A 25,356-nucleotide genomic window follows, 5' to 3' on the forward strand; every position below is an offset into this window, starting at 1 on the left:
TTGAAAAAATTCTTCTTGACGAGCTGTCCTTGGGAGAATATCCCAATGTGAAAAATGATCGTATGAGAAAGAGAGAAATAGAGATAGCTTGAAAATTCCGCGACCGGAAGGATGCAAGGACGCAAGCACGTTATATATAATTTGCATTATTAACGTACCTAGAAAAGAATGAGCTTTTATTTTGAATAGAGTTGACAGTCATTGTAACGAAAAAAAAAAAAATAATAACCGAGTATAACCGAACTTATTGCTACAAATCATACATGCATAATCACATGTATTATTCATGCAGACGGATTAAAATTTGAACAGAGAATGATGAGAGTTATATATTACAATATGAAATATCTACAAATGCAAGTTCAAAAAACAAGTAACACACAATTTATAAAAATTATTATATTTATACAAATTTATATAAATTATATTTATATAAATATTATTATTATTGTTATATTATTAAAAATTATTATTAGTAAAATTAATATTAGTAAAAAAACCTCAATTCATAATGCATTACATTTATGTATGAATTTCAAAGTAGATTACGTTTGCATTGATGTCAAAATGGCAAGATTTAGACGCTAGGTCCTAGTATTAATTTCGATAAACGGAAAATAATTTTTATATATCGAAGAGAAATAAACGATAAAGACGATAATATAATATATAAATAATATATGGTGAAAAAGAAAGAGAAAGAGAGAAATATTACCGATGGCAATTCCCCTCTCTCTTCCGCGAACGATATCAAAATGAAAGTTGTTCTGGCACAATTAATTAATTCACGTTATCCGCACCCAGACGATCCGGCTGCATTTATCGCGCTCGTTCGCCTCATTTGGTTCACTTTGACGGTGACCGGTGGAGAAAATTCATACTCGCGTCTGGACGATCTGGGAAAAACAAAAGGGAAAAAGATTCGCACAGAAATTTTATAAACGCGCCTTCATCGGTCGCGAGATGCGTCCCCTATTCGCATTCGCATCTCTCCTCCACCTTGTAGCACTTGTGCTCTTTAAACGCTTTACTTTCGGGCTATGCGGAGATAGAGAGAACGAGAGGGAAGCGGAGGACGAGGACGATGACCCGTTGCCGATGACGGCACAAAATGAGCCGAACACGCACGCGTGTGCGTGAAAACTTGAATGCGACGACGAATGTGCGCGCGCGCGTGATATCTTGCACACGAATCATCGTACTATCTTAAGATTTGTAAGAATCCAAAGATTGATAAGATTATATCAATTTAAGAAGAATCTGATTCAACGTTGATTAATCTTTTTCGTTGTTTCCATTGTTTCCGTCCACAGTTTTAGGCAAAATCTGGTTGAATCATACTGATTTTTTTCGTCATGCCACTAACCGCAGCAAAATAAATCCATTTGATTCAATTGGACACAGAGATAAGAAATAAAGAGATTTAAATGCATTTTCGCTTCTCGCTAATTCTTTTATGAAATAAGAGGGAAATAAATTATTTAATTATTATCAGAAAGTTGAAAACAAGTCTTTTATATGAAATATAAAATATTTACTTAAATAAGAAGAAGACAGAGTTGAATAAAATACAATGAACATTGGAATGCAAGATTTATCGAGAACGAGAGTGAATCATACACATAACGCTCACATGCACAGCAAATCGCAGATAAAGTTTACAATAATTGTATAAATATTTGCACAATTTTATGTGTTTTATCGTATATTCGACATTAGAGTTTATAATTAAATTTATCGTAAAGTTTATGCGAAGATTTTTCAAAAAAAGATTGCTTTTTTTTAATTTTTTTTTTAAATTTTCAATTTCTTGATATTATATGTATGAGTGTATGAGTTGAAGTAACTTTAAGAGATTCTAAAATTTTTCAACATTAGGTAATATAATATAATTAATATAAAATTTTGCACATTAGGTAATATTAATTTAATTTAATTGAGAACATATTTCTAAAGAATTATTAATTTTAACTTAATTAACGCACGTGCGGATTAATAAATATGTCATATATATTGCATTGAGTTATTGGAGCAGTATCTAACAAAATGGAGAAATTCATGTTAAATTTTTTCAAATATGACAGAGTAGCTTTAACAAAAAAATAAAATTAATAAATTCATATTTCAAAACGTTGCAATAAATATATAGCTATTTCTGTGAGAACAGTCACAAAATATTTATAACATTTATATTCTACTCTCTCTCTTTCTCTCTCTCTCTCTTTCGCTCTTTATATAGATATATTTTATATATAAATACATATTATATAAATATATTTTATTTATTTTATAAATATATGAATGCGAAGCACAGAAAAAAATGGATGATACATATTGTTAGTTTAATTAAATAATCATTCTTTGCCATACATATGTATGATTTGATCGAATGCGTTTTACAATTCAAACGTCACTTCCGAGCAATTGATTCGTGCCACTTCAAGACTATTCAGGTAGACGATTTTCTTCATAAGTTTTTACTTGTTCGTGCTGACACAGGAATAATCGAGAAATGATTTTGTCTCATTTTCTTCTTTGTCGATATTTTAAGACAGAATCGCATTTTTTTTTTAAATGTCACATTTATTCTTAATGTACCGATAAACTGAATGCACACAACGTTTATAGATTATATTTTTATCTTCCTACTATTTATTTTTCTTAACTATCTGAGACCATCTGTTACTTATATTTCGAGAAAATAAGCTGCTATCTAAATAATGACAATCAATAATACTAGTTTAATGTTATAATTTGTCAGGTATTATCACTGTAAAAAAAAGTTCTCGTACGTAATAACCGTTTAACTAGTTAACTTAATTTTTCCTATTGAAGCGTTGCCTTGTAGAAAAATGAATTCTACCAAAATAACAGAAGAAAGATTTTTTAAAGATTTTTTAAAATAAAATAACGTTTGAAGGGAGCTCTTCTTTCTACATCACGTGTCCTTCCTCGGCTTCTCACCTCGCTTAGAATCGAAAACTTTTGGGTCTATACGTCAAGTGACATTTACACGTAGGTGGAGATTCAGAGGCGTGCGAGAGCAAAGTTTTTCGCCGAAGAGCGAGCGAGACCGATCCTCTTTGAAAAGATAGACGGTCGAGACGCGCATATCCATAGGTTGCGTTTGTATGCGTGCGGCTTTGTAGTTGAAAAAAGGCCGAAGGCGCATAAAGAGTGCGGTGACGCTTTTTTCCGCCACCCTGCTCGCTCCGTCTCTCAGCTGCTAGAGGGAGAAAGAGAGAAAATGAGATGCTTATAACGATGCGGGGGATGCGTTTTGTTTCGCGCCAATTGCAGCGTGTGCGTCATTCTCTTTTAATAATCCATTTAATGTTCAACTACCCAAGGTGGTTGTTTTATCGATAGGTTAAACGATGAGGGAGTCGATACTGCTTAATTTGCGCGAATAAGTAATAGCGTGTTATCGAGAGGATATTTATAGCCGATGATTAACTTTTATAGGAGATAAGTTTTCGTACAAGCCCGTAACCGCATCATCTCGATGCTTCGGGGTCTTAGATGTTTAACGGATGATAATGACAATGCGCTTTTCTGCTCCGCAGGGTCGACACACCAAGACCGGTCAGCTGGCGGCTATCAAGGTCATGGACGTCACGGAGGCAAGTATTCGGTTGCGCAGCTTAATTACTTTCTCACTTCGCGAGGTTCACAATGTTACGGCACTTTGTTTCACTTCACCATTGAAGAGTTAGAATTGCGGTCGCGAAATCGGTTTCTCGGAAATACGAAGAGTTTCCCGTGAGAGTAAAATATGATGCAGTCATTCCGTAGTATACAAGATTTTGTTACGTGAAATTTACAGATCTCGGGAAAGATTCCTCTCAATTTTGGAAAAGAGATGTAATGTCGGCGTCTCGCAACCGCAGATAGATAAGTTTTTATCAGTATGAAGAAAACGCATAAAAGGCTACACGATATACGAAACGATTTTAGAGAATCATTACTGCCGATAGAAGACAAAGACCATTTCTGTGAATTTGTGAGCGATAGAGATTTGATTACTCGACATTTTTCAGAATTTAGAATTGGTTATGTAATCAGGCAGAGATATATATATGGCTTAGTAATGCTTTTTCCGCCTAAAATTATTGCAAATTATTGTTTATTTTCTAAAATTATTCTTTATTTTCTTAAATTGACATCTATTTCTGAATTTGAAATAAAATATTGAATAAAATGAACAATTAGATATTCAATTAAATATTTGCAATCGTCTAATACTCGAATAAATTATTTGCGCAATAAAATGATTTTTTTTATCATCCTCATTAATTTAATTTATGAAGGGATCATTTTACAATTGCGATACGATCATCTCATAACGATATATTTGTGTAATGGAATATTCCTGATAAACAGGAGAAGGGTGGAGAGTATTCTTTCATTCTCTTGTTCTATTTATATCTACAGCAAAGAAATTAAGAGATGTTATAATATTATCATTACTGTATTGCGCTCGTAAGCATTTTTTTTCATATAAATTGACGGATGCTGAATCGGAATTCAGCGATATAATTATCTTTCATTTCTCTTTGCAAGTGCCCTCTTTTCTTTTCTCTCACGTAACGCGCGAGTAAAACCTCGACTCTACTTACCTACTTAACGAGAACGTTAGATTGCTTTTCTAGATAACTGAAAGAAATTTTCTCATTCTGATTTTATCTCGTAGTATAGCTGATCTATCTATCTTTCGATGATTGTATAAATTTTATTCTTATGTTATTTTCATCTTCTCATAATTATTATGTATAAATAGCTTGAATTTATAATTAAATATAGTTTTTAAATAATCATACAGATATAACAAGTAGAACGGATTAGAGATGTAAATTTTCAACAATAACTTGTAAAATCTACTAGTTTTCTAAAGATCATGCAATTTTTTAATAAATTGTTTATCGTTTTAGGATGAAGAGGAGGAAATTAAGTTAGAAATAAATGTACTCAAGCGAGTAAGTGTGTATAAATATCGTAAAATGCTATGGATAATTGTGGGAATAATTTAATACAAATGAGTTTTTTTGCATTTCAGTATTCGAATCATAGAAATATAGCTACATATTACGGTGCCTTCGTAAAGAAGTCATCACCCGGCAAAGACGATCAATTATGGCTGGTTATGGAATATTGCGGAGCTGGCTCCGTGACGGATCTTGTCAAGTCAACAAAGGGTCAAAGCTTGAAAGAAGAGTGGATAGCCTATATCTCGCGAGAAATACTGAGAGGACTTAGTTATCTTCATAGCAATAAAGTCATCCATAGGGACATTAAGGGGCAAAATGTTTTGTTGACTGACAACGCGGAAGTCAAACTTGGTAAAGCCGATTTGAATATAAATTATTAGGTTGAGATGCAAAAGATTCATATTGTATTCCTAAAATGAAAATAAAAGTAAAATATTACATAGCTTTAAGATATTTCTATTGATATTTTCTCATTTTTTTGTTCACTTTTTTTTCTTTAAAAAAGAAAACAAATACTCTTTTTAAAAAGATTAAATCAATTACTTTATTTTTAAGATAAAACTTCAAAAATGAAGCTTTTGCACAAACTTAATATTTATGTGACATATTTTATTTTGGCATAGTAATTATACTGTCATATCCTCTTTTAGTTGATTTCGGCGTTAGTGCACAATTGGACAGAACGATAGGTAGAAGAAATACATTTATTGGTACGCCTTACTGGATGGCACCAGAAGTTATTGCTTGTGACGAAAATCCAGACGCCACTTACGACAATAGAAGCGATCTTTGGTCGCTCGGAATTACCGCTTTAGAGATGGCTGAATCACAACCTCCACTCTGCGATCTGCATCCCATGAGAGTGAGTCTTTTTCAATAATTTTGACGATTAAACTTATTTTTACATGATAAAAGATATTCTCATATTTAAAATTATATGTCGCTATATATGATCATATATTGTTAAACAGGCCTTATTTCTGATTCCTCGTAATCCACCGCCGCGGCTTAAGTCGAAGAAGTGGGCCAAAAAGTTTCATGGATTTATTGAAACAGTGCTAGTTAAGGATTACCATCAAAGACCTTATACGGAACAGCTCCTCAAACATCCATTTATACGGGACCAACCTACGGAAAGACAAGTCAGAATACAGCTTAAAGATCACATTGATCGCTGTAAAAAGCGTAAACAGGAGAAAGGTGCGAAAATTAATAGCAAAGTTGTCTTTTTGAAACTTGTTTAGAGTACAGTGCGCGTTGTCATATGTCCATTACTCATTACAGAAAGAGACGACTATCGATATAGCGGTAGTGAAAATGAAGAAGACGAGCCAGCATTGGCGGGCGAACCATCATCCATAGTTCAGGCACCTGGAGGTGACACTTTGCGCCGTAATTTCCAACAAATTCAGGAAGGCAGGACTTTGACGCAGGATGTACCTCCTCAAGCACCCGCTGCTAAAGAGAAACCAGGAAACAGATCTCAGAGGGAGGTACCAGAACCTGGACCGCCCGCGAGACCCGCTATACCGCACAGACTTATAGGTATGATTTATAAAATAATTTATATAAGTCGATAGTATGTTATTGAGAAAAAATTTTAATATATGATTACAATTGATGATATAATATATGATATAATTAAGATAATTTATCTCAACTGAGCAATTTATTGTTGGAGTTAATTAAAACAATTTTTACAATGTTACGCGCGCGATTTTCGTTTGTTTTTTTATTATACTAGGTAGTTGTCAATTATTTTGTATTTATAATTTGCCTATAATTTTAATATTAATTTCTAATTGTTCTTAATACTTTATTGGCGTATTTATAAGGTCTTTGCATTACTAACATGAGCATAATTACGAATAGTGGTACCAGATCCGCAACCTCCCTCTCGTCCATTACCTCCGACACCTAGGGATGATCCTCGACAACCGCACAAAGTATCTACACCGCCTTCTAATCACCAGACACCTACTGGAGGAGGAGGTAGCGGAGGATCCGGAGGACAGCCTGCGCCTCAAAGGAACAGTGTTTTTAAACCTATGGTAAGTTTTTGTGAATAAATTTGCAGTCTTTATATCCTCCGACCTTTCTTAATTATCCAAGCCAATTGTCCCTTCTTTCCATTACACTTTGCAAATAAGAATTATCATATAAATAGACAAAATATATAGATGATCAGATCTGTAGAAAGGCATATGCTGTCGTTTCCTTTTCTTTGCAGTTCTTTGCCTTAAATTTATATTTCTCTCTCGATACAAGTATATATTTTCTATATAAACGCATAGCTCACACTTTATATGTCCCTTTTTCTATATACTTGCGATATATTATATATTTTTATCGTATCCATTGCACGCGTTCTACTTCGCCTTTTGCGTAATGTCATTGGCATACACGCTGATGCGTTCTATTATATATACACAAGTACACAAAAGCGCTCCTGGCACTTGAATTTGGAATGTATTTGGTTTTTATTTCTTTTCTATGTTCACACCTACCGTAGCTGCCACCGAAGAAACCAGAGGTAAGATAACACGCACACTTTATCTCTCTTTCTCTCTTATGTATATTAACAACTCGCTTTCCTGCAAATGCTTGCAGATAATTTAATAATAACAATCAGTGCAAGGATTAATTTATTTATTTGCCTTGAAAATACATTCTTAATTATTTCATTGATAAATTTATGAAAATTATAATAATAATTTATTATTATATTTTTATAATAATAATTTTTCGTTTTAATAGGAGGAAAAGTTTCTCATAAAATCAAGAAGAATTATGCTAAGAGTTCAAATCTCTTGATTCTAAAAAACATTGTCGAGAAATATTTATTTTAATACTATTATTTATTACTAACATCTCCTTCTTAAAAATTGAATATTTATATAAATATTATTTGATTTATCTATAAATCTAATTTTTAATTGAAATTACATATAAATAATAAATAGAATTCTGTGTAAGATAATATATATTATAACTATGGGTAATGTAATTCTAGTTAATCCATCTCTCTAGAATAAGTTTATTTCTGCAGTAAAATAAAAAACAGATTCTGTAGATTTATCAATATTTAAATTAAATATTCACGCATAGAATACTCGGGGATTTATATAGAATGCACTGATTAATTATTAAATTTGTCTGTTTTATAATAACAAATGTCTATCCTTCTAATGTTCCTTTGCTTGATCATTTGCATTGTCCCATATTAGGCTTTTAGATTCATCGTTTAATTGAATTTTCTTTGTCAGATTATTATATATATTGTATATGTTGAGATTTATATACACAATACGTTTGTTGGTGTTTCGAGAAATAACAATGACTTTGTTACTGCATTGTTAAAATATATATATGAGCATAACGTGTATGTTTAATTGCGTATGATTAAAGTAAAGCAGCAATTTGATTAGTTTACGTTTAACAATCGATATATAAAATAAAATAGAAAGAATATCTGAATAATTCTCTTAAATTTGAAGATGAAGAGATGTTACAAACATATAATTTGAAGAAACAAATATGATGCAGAAAGAATTTTTTCTTTAATATATTTTTGGAGTTTTTAAGGTTAATGTGTAGTGTTATTAAATATTATGTTTTATATTTGACAACTATCATAAAATATATCTCTCTCATCTTTTAAATGGCAAGTGATGTAAATATAAAAATTGTTATATTGTTAATGAATATAAAAATTGAGTATTGTTATAATTTATCCATTAAATTGAAAATTGCAATTATTAACTTATTACTTTAGCTTTGATTTACTTTAAGAAGTTGTAGTTTAATATAATATGTTTTATTAAACGTGTTGCGTTTAGGCTGGTTATACATATACAGGATGATTCTGAAATACTTTGGAAGCGTATTCTATTCATTTTAAGAACAAAAAAAGTGATAAAGTAATGACCCATTTTCTTTTTGAGTTAACTGTTCCCTTATGATAAAATTTTATAAAAGACAATTTAGCAAGTTTTGACACACAAAACTTACTAATAATAGTGCGATATATAATAATGAAATAAATTATCAGTCTCTGTTCGTAAGCGCGTTTGAGCACATAGATAACGATTATTAATGCCAGCAACTTTTAGATGCCTTTTCTTCTTAACGCGAATAAAACATGCTTCTATAAAGTACAGCCATCTATTTCGGAATTATCCTGTTAAAGTTTTTATTTGAGCGTCGATAGTATTTCACGCTTATAAATGTATAACTTTATGTTCTCTTCGACATTCTCCTCGCCTTTCTGTCTTGTTTGCCTGCTCGATAATGGCTTCTAGCAAAAGATTCACAAAGGTCTCGGAACAGTGACTAACGGGGTTGTGCGTGTATGCGTGTGGGTGGTAGGACATGGAGATACTGGCTGCTCAACTCATCGAGCTTGGTGTGTCACAGGGCCCCGAGGCCCCGCCAAGGCCAAACAGGCAACATAAGGGCCTTGCAGCCTCGTCTACGTCGAATTCAGTGCAACCTGCAAGTGGTAACGATCAGAACAACAAACAGATGCCGCAATCTTCCAGTATACTTGATCAAGTAAGCGATTGGAGCCACGATTGTTGTGACAACGATTGATATTTCGGCAGCAAAAATTTACTATGTCTGCATCCACCCTTTTCCCTTGTTGTTACATTTCTTTTCTTTCTACTTTTCATTGCGCGAGAGACACATTAACATCGCTTTGCGTCTAGTGAATCTTTGAGGTAAAAAGTATACAAAGAAAGATGCAGAGAAATTAATGTCACACGAGTGCGAAAATGACGCTCTAAAAGTGATATATCATTTTCTGTCGTTCTAGGCCCTGTCGATCGAGAGTGATAGCGATGACGATCTCGAAGATGCTGGAGGAAATAACTTGAGAAATGATGGTACATTACTGGCTAGCGATCCGCCAAAGCCGCTGTAAGTAAAAAGATTTCATAAATTAACCTTCAATCGATCATTATAACAGTTATCATGAATCTTTTATTTGGAAATATTTTGTAAAGTATCGCTCGCCATGTTAAAATTCCACTATCATCTAATTAAACTAAAAACACATACGTAATTAACATGTATTAATTCAATAACTCTAATGAAAAGTATTGTAAGTGCAATAATTTATTATATATACGAATAATGTGCAATTTTTCAAATTTGTTTGTACATATTAGTATTTTTCTGAAATTAGAACTGAGAAAAATTACATTCAAATTCATATATAAAGCATCGTTTCTTTTGGAAAGATATAGTTTTTATAATAATGCGTTTGATTTTGAAAAACGAGATATCTTTTAAAAATGCAGTTACAATACTTTTTATTTTCACCATAAAATTATTCCTAATAAGAGAGTAATGAATAATCATACGATATCATACAAAGCTAATACTTTAACGCTTTTATTATAATATAATATAATAACTAGAATAGAACGTGATTGCGGTGTATCGTATTAATCTTACTAATGTCATTTCGTTTCATCTTCCATCATGCCTACCCTACGCTTCGACATTTCGTGTCATATGGTCGTCTTGGTCGCCTCGTCCCGTCTCGCCTCGCCTTACAACATCGACAACGCATTACGTGTGCTTCATCCGTTGTTACGTCGTTCCGCTGTAATCTCTATTTCTACTGCTGCAGTCCTGAATTTTCTCCTTTCAGACCGTCGTCCGATTCATCGTCGTCGTCTTCACATAATGCCCAAAATTCTCACCATGAAGATAAGCCAAAAGGTAGCTACTTTCAAGAAGCACTACTAATGACACACTGCGCGATTGATTCAACATTCGTGTTTTATCTAATCTTTATAGGAGGAGCACCCAATCGTCCACTTCCGCCAACCCCCGATGAGGAAGAATCGGGTGATCGTACGCTAGTCATGAAACGAGTGAGTACTTTTCCTTTCAGGGTTGCGATGCAAGTTAAAAATACTACAATATTTATATTTTTTATGTATCTTCCATTCGGATATATTTCGTTTCGGGGTATATCGTTGAAGTTTCCATATAACGTTGTTATGTAACTTGTACAATACTTGTGTATAATCACGTTTTAGTAGTTTGCGCAAAACAGTCGATTGTATTTCCTTTCTCTTCTAAGTTATTATTCGATATATATATATTAAGCATCATAATTACATTGGTTAAACAACATTATTCGCTTCAAAATCTTTATTAACGCGAGACTGAAAGATTAGACTTGACAAAGGAAAGGAAACATGAGCGATTGTGATGCATATCTGTCTTTTTTTTCTTTTTTTTGCAATATGTACGTACGTTAACTGAGAGATAATCGGGACTAATTCAATGGTATTGTCCGCTCCCTTCATTGTTTCGCTCCATGTACTCGTCAGGACTGGACTTTGTATATTACAAGCCAGCATTATACGGTGCATCTACCGTGCACTGCCTTGTGTCTGTACTTTTGCCGCTGTCGTACGATACACCATGCACATTTATATGACCGATACACATACGTTGCTACAGACAGACTATATTGTTACGGTAGTGAAACTGCAACGGATGCATCGCATCATCATCATTATTATTTTTTTTAAATCTTTTGTTACATGCATAATCCTACATTTAATCTTGAAACTTTTATCATTCATTTCCACATAGCTTACTCATAACTTCACTACCGTAACAAAGATAGTCGGATTTTTACTACATTATATCACTACACTTCACCACCATTCACTGACAGTCATCGTTTCACGATGTTATTATCGCACGCATTTTTTTTCTTGTTTTTTTTCTCTGTCACCGTACCATTATCTTCGCCATCGTACGCGCACTCTAGAAACTTAGTCAGATGTCAGACGATCGTGCAACGGCTAGCGGCAACCGACGTTCAGAAATAGACGAGCAGCTCCTCCTGAAGGAGTGGGATTTCACCCGCTTCTTTCAGGGTTTTAACGAAAAGTTGGATAAAATGAAACAGGAGCATCAACAAGAAGCGGCCGGCCAAGCGAGCAAGTCTACCAATGAGGATCGCTCTTCTTCGTCTAGCGAAAGAACGCTCAAGAGACAGGAGCAGTTGGCCCGAAGAAAACACGAGCAGCATCACCAAAAGCAACATCAATTGAAACCGGTTCACAGGCGGCAGGAGAGCGACTCGAAACTGGGCAACGCGTCCAATGCCTTCACCCGCGCATTTCGTCGCGAAAACTCAGATTTTTTCCCGTCCGCGAGACACTCGGCATACTTGAAATCGTCGGACTCATCCCAGAGATCTAGTATATTCGCTAGCGGTAATCGACGCGGAAGCGAGATGAGTGTTGCCGGTATTATCGGTAAGAAGGGTAGCGGTGGCGGTGGCCTCAACTCCGGAGAACCGATTCTAACGGATTTCTCGTTGAATCGCGACGGGCCCCAGAGACCTAGGAGAGAAAAGACCGAGAGCGAGATTGTCTTCGGTAATAGGCACGAAGCGAGAAGGTTCGATTTCGGACGCGATAAAGACGAGAACGCAAGAAGACGCAGTTGTAGACCCTCGGATGCTACGGCCTCTGCCGTAGTCGACGATGCGGGAACGATTAAGTCCACGGCCAGTACGACGGCCAGCGAGTACAGCCCCATTGTCACCCAGGTCAGTCCCCTAAGCGAGTCCTGCGAGCCCCCTCGAATTTCGCGAGCCCTTCCTGCCTGTGTGCTTGCCTGAAAAACCCTTCTTATCACCTTGTCGAGATTTTTCTGCCTGTTATCTTCCCTCGTCCATCCCCAAAATGTATCTTCAAAGTGTCTATCGAGTCTATCTCGTTTATCACATTCTTCTTCGTTAACTGTACAATTGTTGTACAGTTTATTTGTAAAAAAAATATCAGCAAGATTATATTTAATTAATTAACGAAATTGCCTACGCTCGTAGACACTTCGATTCTTTACACTTTCTCCCGAGACCATCGTGACTGATTTTTCGACATCCAACGGCATAACCAATCACATAGAAAGCTAGTAAATCAGCTACGCTCGACTTTTAGGCGCATTTATTTTTCCTGTATTACCATTCAGTTTCACAAAGTTTGTCAAATCAATAGTAGCGATACATTATTAATTACTAGTGCTCTCTATCACATTAGCAGTATTAATACAATCTCATATTTCGATTAGACTTTTCATCATTTTCACTTAAAAACGATATCGGAAGATCATTGAAGCGCAACGTTAAATTATCGTTAATACGTTAAACCGTCTCTATTACTAATTTCATTACTACTAGTATTACTATTCCTGTTATATCTTTAATAACACTCCTGTTACTGCTATTACTACCACTACTGTTAGTGTTCTACTACTATTAGTTCCTATCGTTACACCTAAGGACATGGGGAAGATTCTCGCTGGGAGAGGTGCTGCTGATTTAATAACCTTCTTCACTTTTTCCTCTGCTCTTTATCAATAAGGAGGCTTTTTGCAAATGTGTCGTATTTGCCGAGTAGCGTTAATGCGCGTTTCATTTGAATTCACATTAATCGTGGTACAATGTTTCGCCTAATGTAAACTTCTGATGCTTTATTTTTTTAATGAAACATGGTTGTGGGATTTTTCGTGGGATTATTAACGAGCGACAAATCAAAAGAGAGATGTCGAATTATTAATTGCTACTCCGTAAATCAGAAACTCCTCCGTCTTCCATTCATCGCTGTATCCTTGTTCCCGGCAAATGAGCCTCGTCCTCTACTGTTTGAGTGATGCGTACTGTGCTATGCAGAAAAACGACAAACATCTACGGCGACGAAATCTGGGACTGAACTGAGGATTAACCGCATGGAATTTCTTCGGGATACTCGACAACACGTCGTTACCATCAGCGCAACGACACGTCGCGGGATTCGGCAAAAAAAAAGAACGCATCAAAATTCGTGATGGTGAATCACGAAGACTATTTCCCCGGATTATGTTAACGTATTTCTAATATTTTTTTTTACGTAATTCTGTCGCGGATCTATTTTGACATCCTAATCGTTACTAATAAATAATCGAAAGTGCGGTTTAAAAAAAAATAAAACGTCGATAAAATTCTTCTCAGAGCAAAATATTTCAATTAAAGTATTTTTTGCATAGAAAATATCATGACGTTAATATGTCTTTCTTGTTGAGACATAAGCTGAGAAATTCAATTCTTATATTTATTATATCTCGAGCTTTAGATATACCTCCAAGTTTTATTTAATACCATTTGTGTAATTGTATGTATTTAATCGTGATATGATGTTCGTAAAGATTGCATTAACATTTTATAAATCTAAATCCTGACGTTTACACGTTCTAAGCCGATATCTTTTAATAATCGTTTAATAATTTTATAATCATTCGTTTAATCGAGGATCCTGTATTTTAAAATTAAATTTTTGATTTTTATTTTTTTATTAAAAAACGATTTACTAACGTATGAACCTGTTAATTGAATCTTGAACGATATAAAAAATAATCGTATTAACAATAGAGTAGGTTTTAACTTTATTGTCTCTTTTTATGTACATTAATATATGAATTACTAAAATGCTATTTAAAATACTAAAAAGACTAACATTGCAATAGCCATGTCACGTTCTTTTGCGTATTAATTTATCAGAAATCTTATTACTCGAGCCAAATCTTTGCATCCCAAGAATGAGAAAGTTGAAAGATAGAAAGAATAAAAAAACAGAAAGGAATTGAAAGAAAAGGACAGATTCGAAAAATCGTGAGAACAATATTAATAACGATCAACAATCGCGCGCGACCTGGCGTGTATGTGTTTCCTGTGAGTGTGTGTTTGGCATTAACGCAATTTCTAATATTTTCTGCATGGTTCTGACCACAAAAGAGATTAAGCAAGCAAGAAAGAAAGAGACAATGACTGTTCCGAAACAATGATTGAATATTAGGAGAAGAGGAAAATTTCAGGCAGATAGAACGATAGATCTCAGAGAAATGAAGCGATTGAGATTAAAATATAGAGTGACGATGGATCATTTTATAAACGTCGTACGAGGCCATGACTGTTATCACGAGCACCGTCTTGCATGACGCTTGCAGTAATAAACAAATGTTGTGCCCAAACTGGATGCGTGCGTGAACAGCAATCATCTCATATACTCGTGTTGTAGCACGTGCTAAGCATGCTTATTTTGTCTTACATGTGTCCTTTCGGCATGATAGCGATTTTGTGTTTACTCTCATCGTCGTCTCATCGAGATTAACGTGCGTTAGAGAAAGGCTGAGATACATATTGAATTAAGATACCCTTTCTTACGCTCGTTAGCTATAAGAAAATTGAGTGTAACGCGATTATTGCATTAATATCGTACAATTTCCAAGCGAAAGCAATAGCTGCATTCAATTTTGCGGTTATTAGCTAATTTCTCTCTAGTGTAAGTCTAATTTTTATGTGGTAAAAGCATAAGAAATGATAAACTAATTCGTGCAACTATTTGTACATATACATATACATATAATTATTATTTTTATAATCTATTTATAGTCTATTATTTACGCGTATGTCTTTAATTTTGATTGCTATTGTAACTTTATACACTTTGTCGAGATTATGTAACGTGGTTGTAAAGTTTACGTTTTTATTGAAATTGATATATAATGTGTGAGCTGTTTTAGAATAATTTATATATTACAATATCTCTAATATATATGTCTCTACATGTCGTCGTAAAAAGACGAATGTAAAACGTTCATTGATAATATTGTCATTTAATGAGATTGAGTTTATGTAGCAACTAGATATGATCGATTAGCTAATTGACAATTCGCATGACTGCGTTTTCCTCCTACATATTTTGCACTACACATATTGATTAATAACACATATATGTATGTACAAGAGTCATACAACTTGTTGCGTTATTATTTAGAGAAGAAATTAATCTCATTAATTCATTATTTATTAACTCATTATTTTTTTTATATGCATTGTCGATGTAAGTTTCTTAACATCATTTCGCTCTTTGTTTCTCTTTTTATTTTTGTTTTTTATAGCTTTTATTCTTTTCGCGTCTTTGTTCTTTGCAGTTTTCGTTCTCTTTCTGCTCTTTTATTGTTTCTGCTTGCCTTTTCGCTTTTCCGTGATATAATCTGCACTTTCATACGTAATTTCATTATCCTTCATATCATTGACATTACTTCCCTTCTAATCCTTGTTTCTCTTACTATTCTATTCCTCTAATCAGCGTAATTCTTTATCTTATGTCTATATCGCAGTATCGAGATCTGAATCCATAAAGATGATGAAATAAAAACTAATTTCTTTTAAAATTCAATATCTCAATTTTATATATAGTGTAAGAAATGATCGGAATATAAAAGAAAGGGAATTTCGCGCAGGGAACAATGTAAAACAGATATTCAGGTTCCGATCTCAAGCCTTCTCTTTATCTCGTCCGCTTTTCCTTTCAGTCGTTGTCTTGGTTATCTCATATTAAATGGAAAATCGCTGATTTACAGAATCGCGAGGGTGATCGTTCCAGAGGCGGAGGTGATTTCCAGAGATCAGATTCGTCCCCAGGCTCGCGACCCAGTTCGGTCTTACCGGATCTCTTGACTTCTTCACCAGGTCAACGACAGGACAAATCGACTAGCGAAGAGGTCAGATTCATCTGTCTATATGTATCCCATGTTCTCTGTCCTCTATATCGATCTATGCGCGCACTCGTATACATTCGTGCATCCCTTTCGATGTATTAGATCAATAATAATACATTATTAACGAAAAAATTCTAAAAGAGCCGACAATTTTTGTCGAAAATTAAATATTCAAAATTCACGCAAAATTCACTTTTTACGTACGAGTGCGCGCACATGCATCATCAAATTTTCAAACAATTTATTTTTATATATATATTTCCATCTTATACACAAAATTTATATGTTTCTCGTCGAGACTTGTGAGTCTTGTGAGCGATGTGACGTAACAACGTCGTACAATGATTGATAAAGAGATCTTAGATGATTAGCATTTCGTTCAGTAGCAATAAGAATGCTTTTTCCGTGTTATCGAATTGTCCGAAAAGTAATGCTTTTTGATTGAATTAAGAGAAACGTTCTTATACTGTGTATATTTATCTCACATCGATTATTCTAAGCATACGTCGCAAAATAGGTACGTAGCGCGTTGGTACTGTGTTCTTACCCGCAAACCTGTGATTCGATATATTATTTAGACTTCGCCAGGATTCTCGTGAACAGAGAGACTAGTGGCAACGACGGTAAAACGATACAGTAAGAAGTTTGCTCGACACTTTTGCTTCTTTAGATACTTTTAATTCCGAATACGTGGAATCAACTGAATCGCGCGCGTGATTTCCATATATTTATATATTATTTAAGTTTTGTGAGGGTTTGCGTACACAGGAGGCGGCTTATGCTTTGTGTCAGTGTCTTGTTAATTGTTCGTGATAGCCTACAAAGTGCATTTTGTTAACTATACGTATCTCAATCTGTTATTTCATTCCTTTAAGTTGCATTCTTATTTCATTATGAACTTTAGCAATTGGTATATAGATATTTCGATGATTTTTTATTTTACATTATTTTTTTTTATGTGCAGAAACAAAATTATCGTACACGAAGGTACAATGTTAGCAGAGACTCAAAAAATTCCGCGAGTTTGACTTTAGCGGAGATTTCGATTCTCAAAAGACATTATTCGATTCGATTTCTAGAGTTGTCGCATATTTCCTACATGCTCCAGATAAAAAAAATTATAAAAAAAGAAAGAGAGAGAGTGAAAGTTACCACTAGTCTAGTAACGGTTCGCATTTTTGCGTACGCATCTCTTTACTCGAATCTCTCATCAGGATCAATATCAGAAAAGCCTTTGCGATTCAACGGCTCGTACATCCCCAATTCGTTGCCGTAAGAATCGTACGCGGTAGTTTCGTTTACCCCAACACCCCTAAATATGTTCTTTTATCTTACATTTCTCGCTTAATCAGATATTTCCTCGCAAGCGTGATTCTTCGTCGTTCGTACCCCTGATTTTAGATAATTAATGTTTCTGTAGGAAGAAAAAAAAGATATATCAATTACGTCGAAGAGTAATATATCCCGATTATATACGGATGTTAGAGCACTGTATCTCTCTTATTGGCAATCCACGTGCAAGAAGAGACGTGAGAGTCGCAAAATGAGTTAATCGGGCCTGTTAAATGGAATTTTTTTTTCTTTCTTTTTTATTACGGTCACGCTTTGATCAGTAGAATCGTAGTAACCACACGCCATGTCTCTGTTTCACGTGCGATCTCCCTATAAGCGATCAATTATACGGTTGTCAGCGTGACTAATTCAGGATTATGTTGTGTGTTGTGGGACACGCGGGAGCTCTAACCCGAAGGGCAGGGCCCTCTACTGACCATTCCAATCCCAATACTAATTACAATGTAAGTATCTCTATTCATCCATTTACGCAATTTCAACATTGTTCCCCCTCCCCTCGTCTCCCTCCTCGCGTTTGCGCGAGGGATGGAGACAGAGGGGAGACAAGGGCATATACTCGTGTTACTTTGCTCTCGATCATTGATCTTTTTCATTATGCACACCGCGAGATGAATGCCAGTTTTTGTACGCGGGTCGTTTTATCCTCTTTTTGTTGTTGGTTTGTGGGATCCTCTATTCTCTTGATTCTTGATATGTCACATGGTATAAACGACGACATTTCTAACACGACCGTCGCGGCCACCGTTGCTTTTTGTTCTCACATCTCTCTCTTCCTTCTATCCTTTCTCTGGATTTTGTTTCTCATTCGTGAAACGTGCGTGGCAAACGTGCGAGATGTATCGCGCGTTTCACGATGCTTACGAGTGTTTCATTCTCGTTGAGTGTGTTCGAGAATAACGACGCGACGCGATAATAAATAAGCTAATAACTGTGTGGGTGTGTGTGTCATTAAACACAGAGTTTGCTAGTTTTGAATCTGCTTATCAAATGCATCCTCCCCGACATTATGGGTTCGTCATCATTGCGAGCGCCTGCTCCTTTTTAATTTCATGTTACTTTAGCGTACGGAAGCTTTAACTTTACGAACGAGGTAATATTTGTTTGTGGAAGAATGTTATGTAGATATCGCATATTTGACTCGACTGATTTGTTCTCTCTCGACTTCCTCGTTTATCCTTTGCATGTGTTCTTTTTATTTTTACTATCGAAACCTTTCTCGCGATTATATCTTTCTGCCAGTAGTGTTTTCGGGTTTATTTGGTTTGATGGCATTTTTTCTGGGACTTTAGCATTCTTTTTGTGTGCAAAGTAGAATTTTTTATTTTTTGTGTCATTTGACGTGTTTCGCCCGGGATCTCTTAAACGGCAGAGTAATCTCTGTTGCAGTATCGACAAGCGGTAAAATCACCACCTCCGTTTGCGCTTCAACAGAAACAGAGGTCTTTTCTGACTTTCGGATTCGGAGCCGGTCCAGCGAGAAGAGAGTCTCACGTAAATGTTAACGTAACTCCTACCAGCCACGATTTAGCGTCGGATACACCCGAGATACGCAAATACAAGAAACGTTTCAACAGCGAGATTCTTTGCGCCGCCTTATGGGGTATGTGCAGCTACTTAATTTATTATTTGTTATAATATAAAATCTCTTTAGTCGGGTTTTGTCGAATTGTGTATCGATCTCTAACCGTTTTACAGGAGTAAATCTATTAATCGGCACCGAAAACGGCTTGATGTTGCTGGACAGAAGTGGACAGGGTAAAGTTTATCAATTGATCAGCAGGAGACGTTTTCAGCAGATGGAAGTCCTCGAAGGTCAAAATATTCTCGTTACGATCAGCGGTAAAAAGAACAGAGTACGCGTTTATTATTTGTCTTGGTTGAAGAGTAAAATTCTGCGGACGGACGGTCATAGCGACGTAAGTTTTACTTATATATATGCAGTAGAGATTGTCTTTTCCGATCTTTGTTGCACGAGTATTTTTACCACGAATATTATTTGTTTATTTGCAGCAAGTCGAGCGACGTAATGGTTGGATTAACGTGGGCGATCTGCAAGGCGCCGTGCATTTCAAAATCGTGAAATACGAGAGGATAAAGTTTCTCGTGATCGCGCTGAAAGATTCCATAGAGATTTACGCCTGGGCGCCAAAGCCGTATCACAAATTCATGGCTTTCAAATCTTTCGGCGAACTCGCGCATAGACCGCTACTGGTTGACCTTACGGTTGAGGAGGGTACAAGGTTAAAGGTTATTTACGGTAGCGCCGACGGCTTCCACGCAGTTGATTTGGATTCCGCCACCGTTTACGATATTTATTTACCAAAACATGTAAGAGAAATCGGATCCAAAATTGGATAGGAGAGGTAGATAGGTAGATGGATATACACGACACGATTTATTGGTCGATTTGCTCGTTTCATAAATTGGGCAGGTTTCTGGGTGATAAATCTTGCTTGTACGATTTATCGTTAGTAGATAGAATACTAACATGAACACGTGCACGTATACACACGCATACACACACTTTGCAGTACCTAACGATATATCGGCAGATTTTTACATTGAATGAATTTTGCAACAGGAAACGATATTTTTTTACAGCCAAACTTTTTATTGAGATCAGTCCGTCTGTAAATTTTCAAATTTATCCGTAAAAAGACATCAGTTTGTGTGTGTGTATGTATGTATATATGTAGTTACATATGTGTGTATGTTGTTTCTTAATTTGTATGTACTATTAAATTTCTCTAACAATTTTTCAAATTAATAAGTCGCTCAAGTCAGGATAAAAAATCGTCGTGTATATTTATCTCTGCCTATCTCTATTTTCTTAAAAATCATATGACAATATATATTATCGTTTTTTTTTTCCTAACCATAGACTCAGGGTCCCATCTGTCCGCATTGTATAGTAGCGTTGCCTAATAGTAACGGCATGCAGCTGTTACTTTGTTATGATAACGAGGGCGTATACGTAAATACGTATGGCAGAGTATCCAAAACGATGGTTCTTCAATGGGGCGAGATGCCTACGAGCGTCGCATATATCGGCACGGGACAGATTATGGGCTGGGGTAACAAGGCGATCGAAATCAGAAGTGTGGAGAGCGGTCACCTCGACGGAGTTTTCATGCACAAGAAGGCTCAACGGCTCAAGTTCCTTTGTGAACGTAATGATAAGGTGCGTATTATATATCTCAATTCGAATACGAGTATTTTTATTAAAATCTTTGATAAAAAATACCATAAATTTGTGTCACGTTTTATTATTTACGTAAAGCTTATATAGCATTATATCGCTTCTCAGGTGTTCTTCTCGTCGGCGAAAGGCGGTAGCTCGTGCCAGATCTATTTCATGACATTAAACAAACCGGGGATGGCCAACTGGTGATTCCGAATGAGGCCGAATCTGGCCCCAAGATTATCTTCGCGATTACCAACGCCGCACAATCCTTCTCCGCGTGTATCAGGATACACAGCGTCAGCGCGTACACTCGCCCGCCCTTCACTGCCAGGACTCGGCGCCTTGGAGACTAGGAGGTGCATGCATCGTATCCAACATCCTTATCAACAACAGCATCAGCAGCGTCATCAACGTCATCGTCAATATTATTCTTATTATTATCCACGTAATCTTTCAACATCGTACAATTACAATTATGAATATGAAGAGGACGAAGAGTGCGACGATAGATTCCAACGATACTGTCGGCCCTTGCGAAGCGCACCGGGGACATTAACGTTTGTGAATCTCCTCGTCAAGAGATTTCTCTGTATTCTCACTTGCTCGCCCTGCGGATTGCGCGGCGCGGCCTAACACGGTGCTGAAACACGGAGCAAATTTTCTCAAGAGCGCGCACGATAAAATATTGCACGCTGGTAAATCGTATTGAAGGTATTCTCTATGTATTTTTCTCTCTCTTAAAAAAAAAAAAATACAAATTTATCGCTTTAATTATACTACGGATAAGTCTGTATTTGTTTCGCGTTGGCATGTATATGTAAACTTTTAATTCACACAAAAACTTAATGTTAAAACGAAACAAAGTGTATTTTAATGTGTCTGATGAATAGATAATAATTAAGAGAGTGTTTTATACGAAGAATGATTTAGAGAATAACATAATAAAACATAAACTTTATTTGTGCTCTTATCTTTCTAAAATCGTGAGTAGATAGACATAAGTACAGTGCAGACGAATTACCAGTGACGCAACGATCATGTAACTGACTGATTGTTGTACCAGAGAAACTTCTCTTTGATTGTATCGTGCAACTGTTTTCAGCATAAGAAAACTCGTGCAATATCGCTGGATTGATCTGTACAAAAAAAAAGAGACTCTATTCTAAGAGATTTTTCTTGCTTGGTAAACATGGCAAGAAAATACACCGATAATTGAATTGCGACTGTCGTATAAAGAATCAGAAATCTCGAGGAAGAAAAAGAAGAAAAAAACTCGTCTAGTGTTTACAGTCGTAATTATTTTCTTTTGTCAGTTTGTTAATTTCTCAACTCTGGTGTGTGGTCTTAACAAAATGTGTAACGTCGTTTTAGTAGAAACGAACGCGTTACAACAGACTGACGCCATAATAAACGGGGACGACGTCGTTGCGTACGACGCGATATCATGAAATAAAATTAGAATTAAGTGAGAGTAATTACTAACGTTAATTAATTGTATAGTTATAGCAGCTGGGATTCTTTCCGCGGGCTTGTACTCGCAAGCGCGATGACGATGACGCGATATGAGATAACGTGGTAGAATAATATATTGGATGGATGAAAATCGCATTTTTACAAATAGTAGATTAATTATATCGTAGGGATTTCGCGACGTGCGATGTTGAAATGATGTATAGCTAAGTTTCTTTTTTTCCACATTTTCAAGTTTGAATAATTTCTTGTTATGTTCAATACTTTGTACTACGAGAAATCACATTCGCACAACAATCTTTCGTCGTAACGTCATCGACGAATAACGTAGGCGATATAGTCTTCAGCTTTTGTAAGAAATTTGTAACTTAGCGAGAGGACGTGCACTAAAAGAGAGCATCTCGCCCTTCCGTCTTCCCGCTCGTTCCTTGATCGCGGATCGCTATTTCGCTTTTGAAGCGTTATTACGATCTGATCTCATAATCTCAAAGATACTCTCCCCTGGTTGAAAGGGAATCCTTAATAATTACTGTACCGCGATTTTAATGATGTCGGATTAATCTTAGCCGATTTAAGCGAGCTTACAGTGTTAATAATGGGGTGTGGTGAAGGAACAAATTTCAAATTACGTTAGTTTTTCGCTCACGTTGTTTACAATGTCGGAATCATTGAACGTACGTAATTAGTATACGTAATGCTTGCAGGGATTTCATCGATAAAAGTTACGTTAAAAATGTATGGGGAAACGTACTTTTAACTTTTACCGTTACAGACATAATTATGACGTTACCAACATGACACGGGAGAGCGAGAGTGTACGACAAGAATTATTAAAATTAAGAATCAGATCGGCTATATACACGATAATCGCGTTAATTAATTATGCAACTATGAAAATTGGATTGTATTTGAAATTTGAAAATAAGACAATTGACGTAGCGAAATATCGTGGTAAACAAAATCTTGAAAAATGTCTCTTTCCCTTTTTATCCAGACCTGCAGTCAAACTGACATATCTTTGCTTGTCGCGCGTTTTAAAACGAGCGATTAAAGTAATTGGATCCTTGTCGAAAAAATTGTACTTTTTAATATTTAAGACATCATGTAATGTGACGCGCGTATTTACGATATGATTAGGTGATGCTATAGCGACTCTAATCATGATCGAGAAAAATCAAGTTACGCGAGAGAGACTGACTCATGAGAGGATACACTCATTTATTTATTTGTAATAAATAAATAAATATATGACGTGTCTCACATGCGACGCACACGGAGATACATTTTACTTTGATCGATAACGATTTTTCAGCGATACCGCTGCAATCGTGAACCGATTGCAATTGCGAAATTGCATATGTGTAAGCGCTATTAAGTAAGTTGTCGACGTTATCAGTTGGTAACGTATATATAGATTCTATGCTCGCGGCGAAACATTTTTTATATCATTCACGAGAAGGCACAGAAAGGAGCGGAAAGCTCCATACAGTGCAACGAAAGACTGCTTTTTAAATGGAGGGAGCTTTTTATCGCGCGAGAACAGAGAACGAGTGGGATATACCGAACAAAAGAAGGGGAGAGAGTGCAAAGAGAGAACGAGAGAGCGAGAGCGAATGAGAGAGTGAGAGAATGATCTTTTGGCAAAAAAAATATACTGTACTTTCGGACGGTTATATACGATTGGCAGGAATATGGATAATGATTATATGATAGTAATATTATTAATTATCTTAACTAGCGCGAACTAATTTTATACGAGGACTTCCCTTTTCTTTGTATCCTTGCATCTTTACTCGACTCCTCCTTTTCTAATCTTTCTATGGCGTTTCCTCATGACCCTTCCCCCTGTCCCCTTATCCCTTCTCTTTACACATTGTCTCCCAAAGATGGTAGTGATGATTTTTTTTTTACAGTATATAGTTCATAATTATTATTACGGCAATTTATATCGATTGTATTATTACCATTATTCCTATTCTTACAAACGTCACGATCGTTAGACGCGATGTATACTATGATTACGACGATTATTATTTTTATTATTACTATTCACACATACACATACACACACATACACACTATTGCTAAAGTCAAATATACGGACATTCGTAATTTCATCGATGCGTTTCTTTATTCGCAATCCTTTATTATTATCACGTCGACGAGTATTTATCAGTCAGCAGCGGCAAATCGGCGATTCTCTCGGATTCTTCTTTCGCTCTTAAAGGGTGCGATTGCAAGTTGGACGCTCGTTTATCGCGATAAGTCATTACTTGATTCGCACACTAGTAATACAACGAACCGCTAACGTGATTTCCGCGTGTTTATTGTGTATAACGCGATGCTTATCGTGACTGCGAGTTATCGATGTTTGTTGAGAATTCATGCTCTTCCGGGGTGTACGCGATCGAATTTCTCTATGCACTTTCCTAAACCGGATCTAGCTTCATCGTTTGCCAATTTCCGCTTAATTGTTTTGCATGTTTGCGATGTTGTTTGAAACTGCTGCCGATGTTGTCGGTGGAACGGTGGATCATTTCGCATTTAAATAGATCGTATCTTTTGCGTGCTACAAACGTTCGGTTTCTTTAATTTCTTCTAAAAATCGCTCCTCATACGATCTATAATATGTATATGCGAAGAATTTTATTTATAACTTTATACGTCTCGTGTGTAATGAAATATTTGCAAAAATCGAAGATGCAAATATATGTAAAATCAACCTTGTTTGTGAAAACGTTGTTAAACGAGAATAAAAGATAGGTTTTTTCGCGTATTTATGTC

The 25,356-nt window shown here is 35.6% G+C and overlaps 1 protein-coding gene across 13 annotated transcripts in view; it reads left to right on the forward strand.

Moving 5' to 3' along the window:
* Msn (serine/threonine-protein kinase msn) overlaps positions 1-24,689 on the forward strand; it is a 28,764-nt gene extending 4,075 nt beyond the window's left edge. For 2 of the 13 annotated variants that reach the window (XM_083106922.1, XM_083106927.1), the window contains exons 3-21: positions 3,567-3,623; positions 4,932-4,976; positions 5,057-5,339; positions 5,639-5,850; positions 5,960-6,188; positions 6,273-6,533; positions 6,861-7,039; positions 7,501-7,521; positions 9,357-9,542; positions 9,805-9,908; positions 10,627-10,718; positions 10,797-10,873; positions 11,788-12,576; positions 16,428-16,568; positions 19,305-19,518; positions 19,614-19,834; positions 19,929-20,246; positions 20,800-21,099; positions 21,226-24,689. In XM_083106922.1, the coding sequence (XP_082963048.1) occupies positions 3,567-3,623; positions 4,932-4,976; positions 5,057-5,339; positions 5,639-5,850; positions 5,960-6,188; positions 6,273-6,533; positions 6,861-7,039; positions 7,501-7,521; positions 9,357-9,542; positions 9,805-9,908; positions 10,627-10,718; positions 10,797-10,873; positions 11,788-12,576; positions 16,428-16,568; positions 19,305-19,518; positions 19,614-19,834; positions 19,929-20,246; positions 20,800-21,099; positions 21,226-21,309 (3,813 nt within the window). In that variant the 3' untranslated portion in view covers positions 21,310-24,689. The remainder of the gene's footprint in view (positions 1-3,566; positions 3,624-4,931; positions 4,977-5,056; positions 5,340-5,638; positions 5,851-5,959; positions 6,189-6,272; positions 6,534-6,860; positions 7,040-7,500; positions 7,522-9,356; positions 9,543-9,804; positions 9,909-10,626; positions 10,719-10,796; positions 10,874-11,787; positions 12,577-16,427; positions 16,569-19,304; positions 19,519-19,613; positions 19,835-19,928; positions 20,247-20,799; positions 21,100-21,225) is intronic. The other 11 variants (XM_083106925.1, XM_083106928.1, XM_083106929.1 and 8 more) reach the window with 11 other exon arrangements.
* Positions 24,690-25,356: the final 667 nt, after the last annotated feature.

Source organism: Camponotus vicinus, unplaced genomic scaffold (genome assembly GCF_025532165.1).
Source record: "Camponotus vicinus isolate PSW18456_S1 unplaced genomic scaffold, iyCamVici1.0 SCAF_8, whole genome shotgun sequence".
Lineage (NCBI taxonomy): Eukaryota > Metazoa > Arthropoda > Insecta > Hymenoptera > Formicidae > Camponotus > Camponotus vicinus.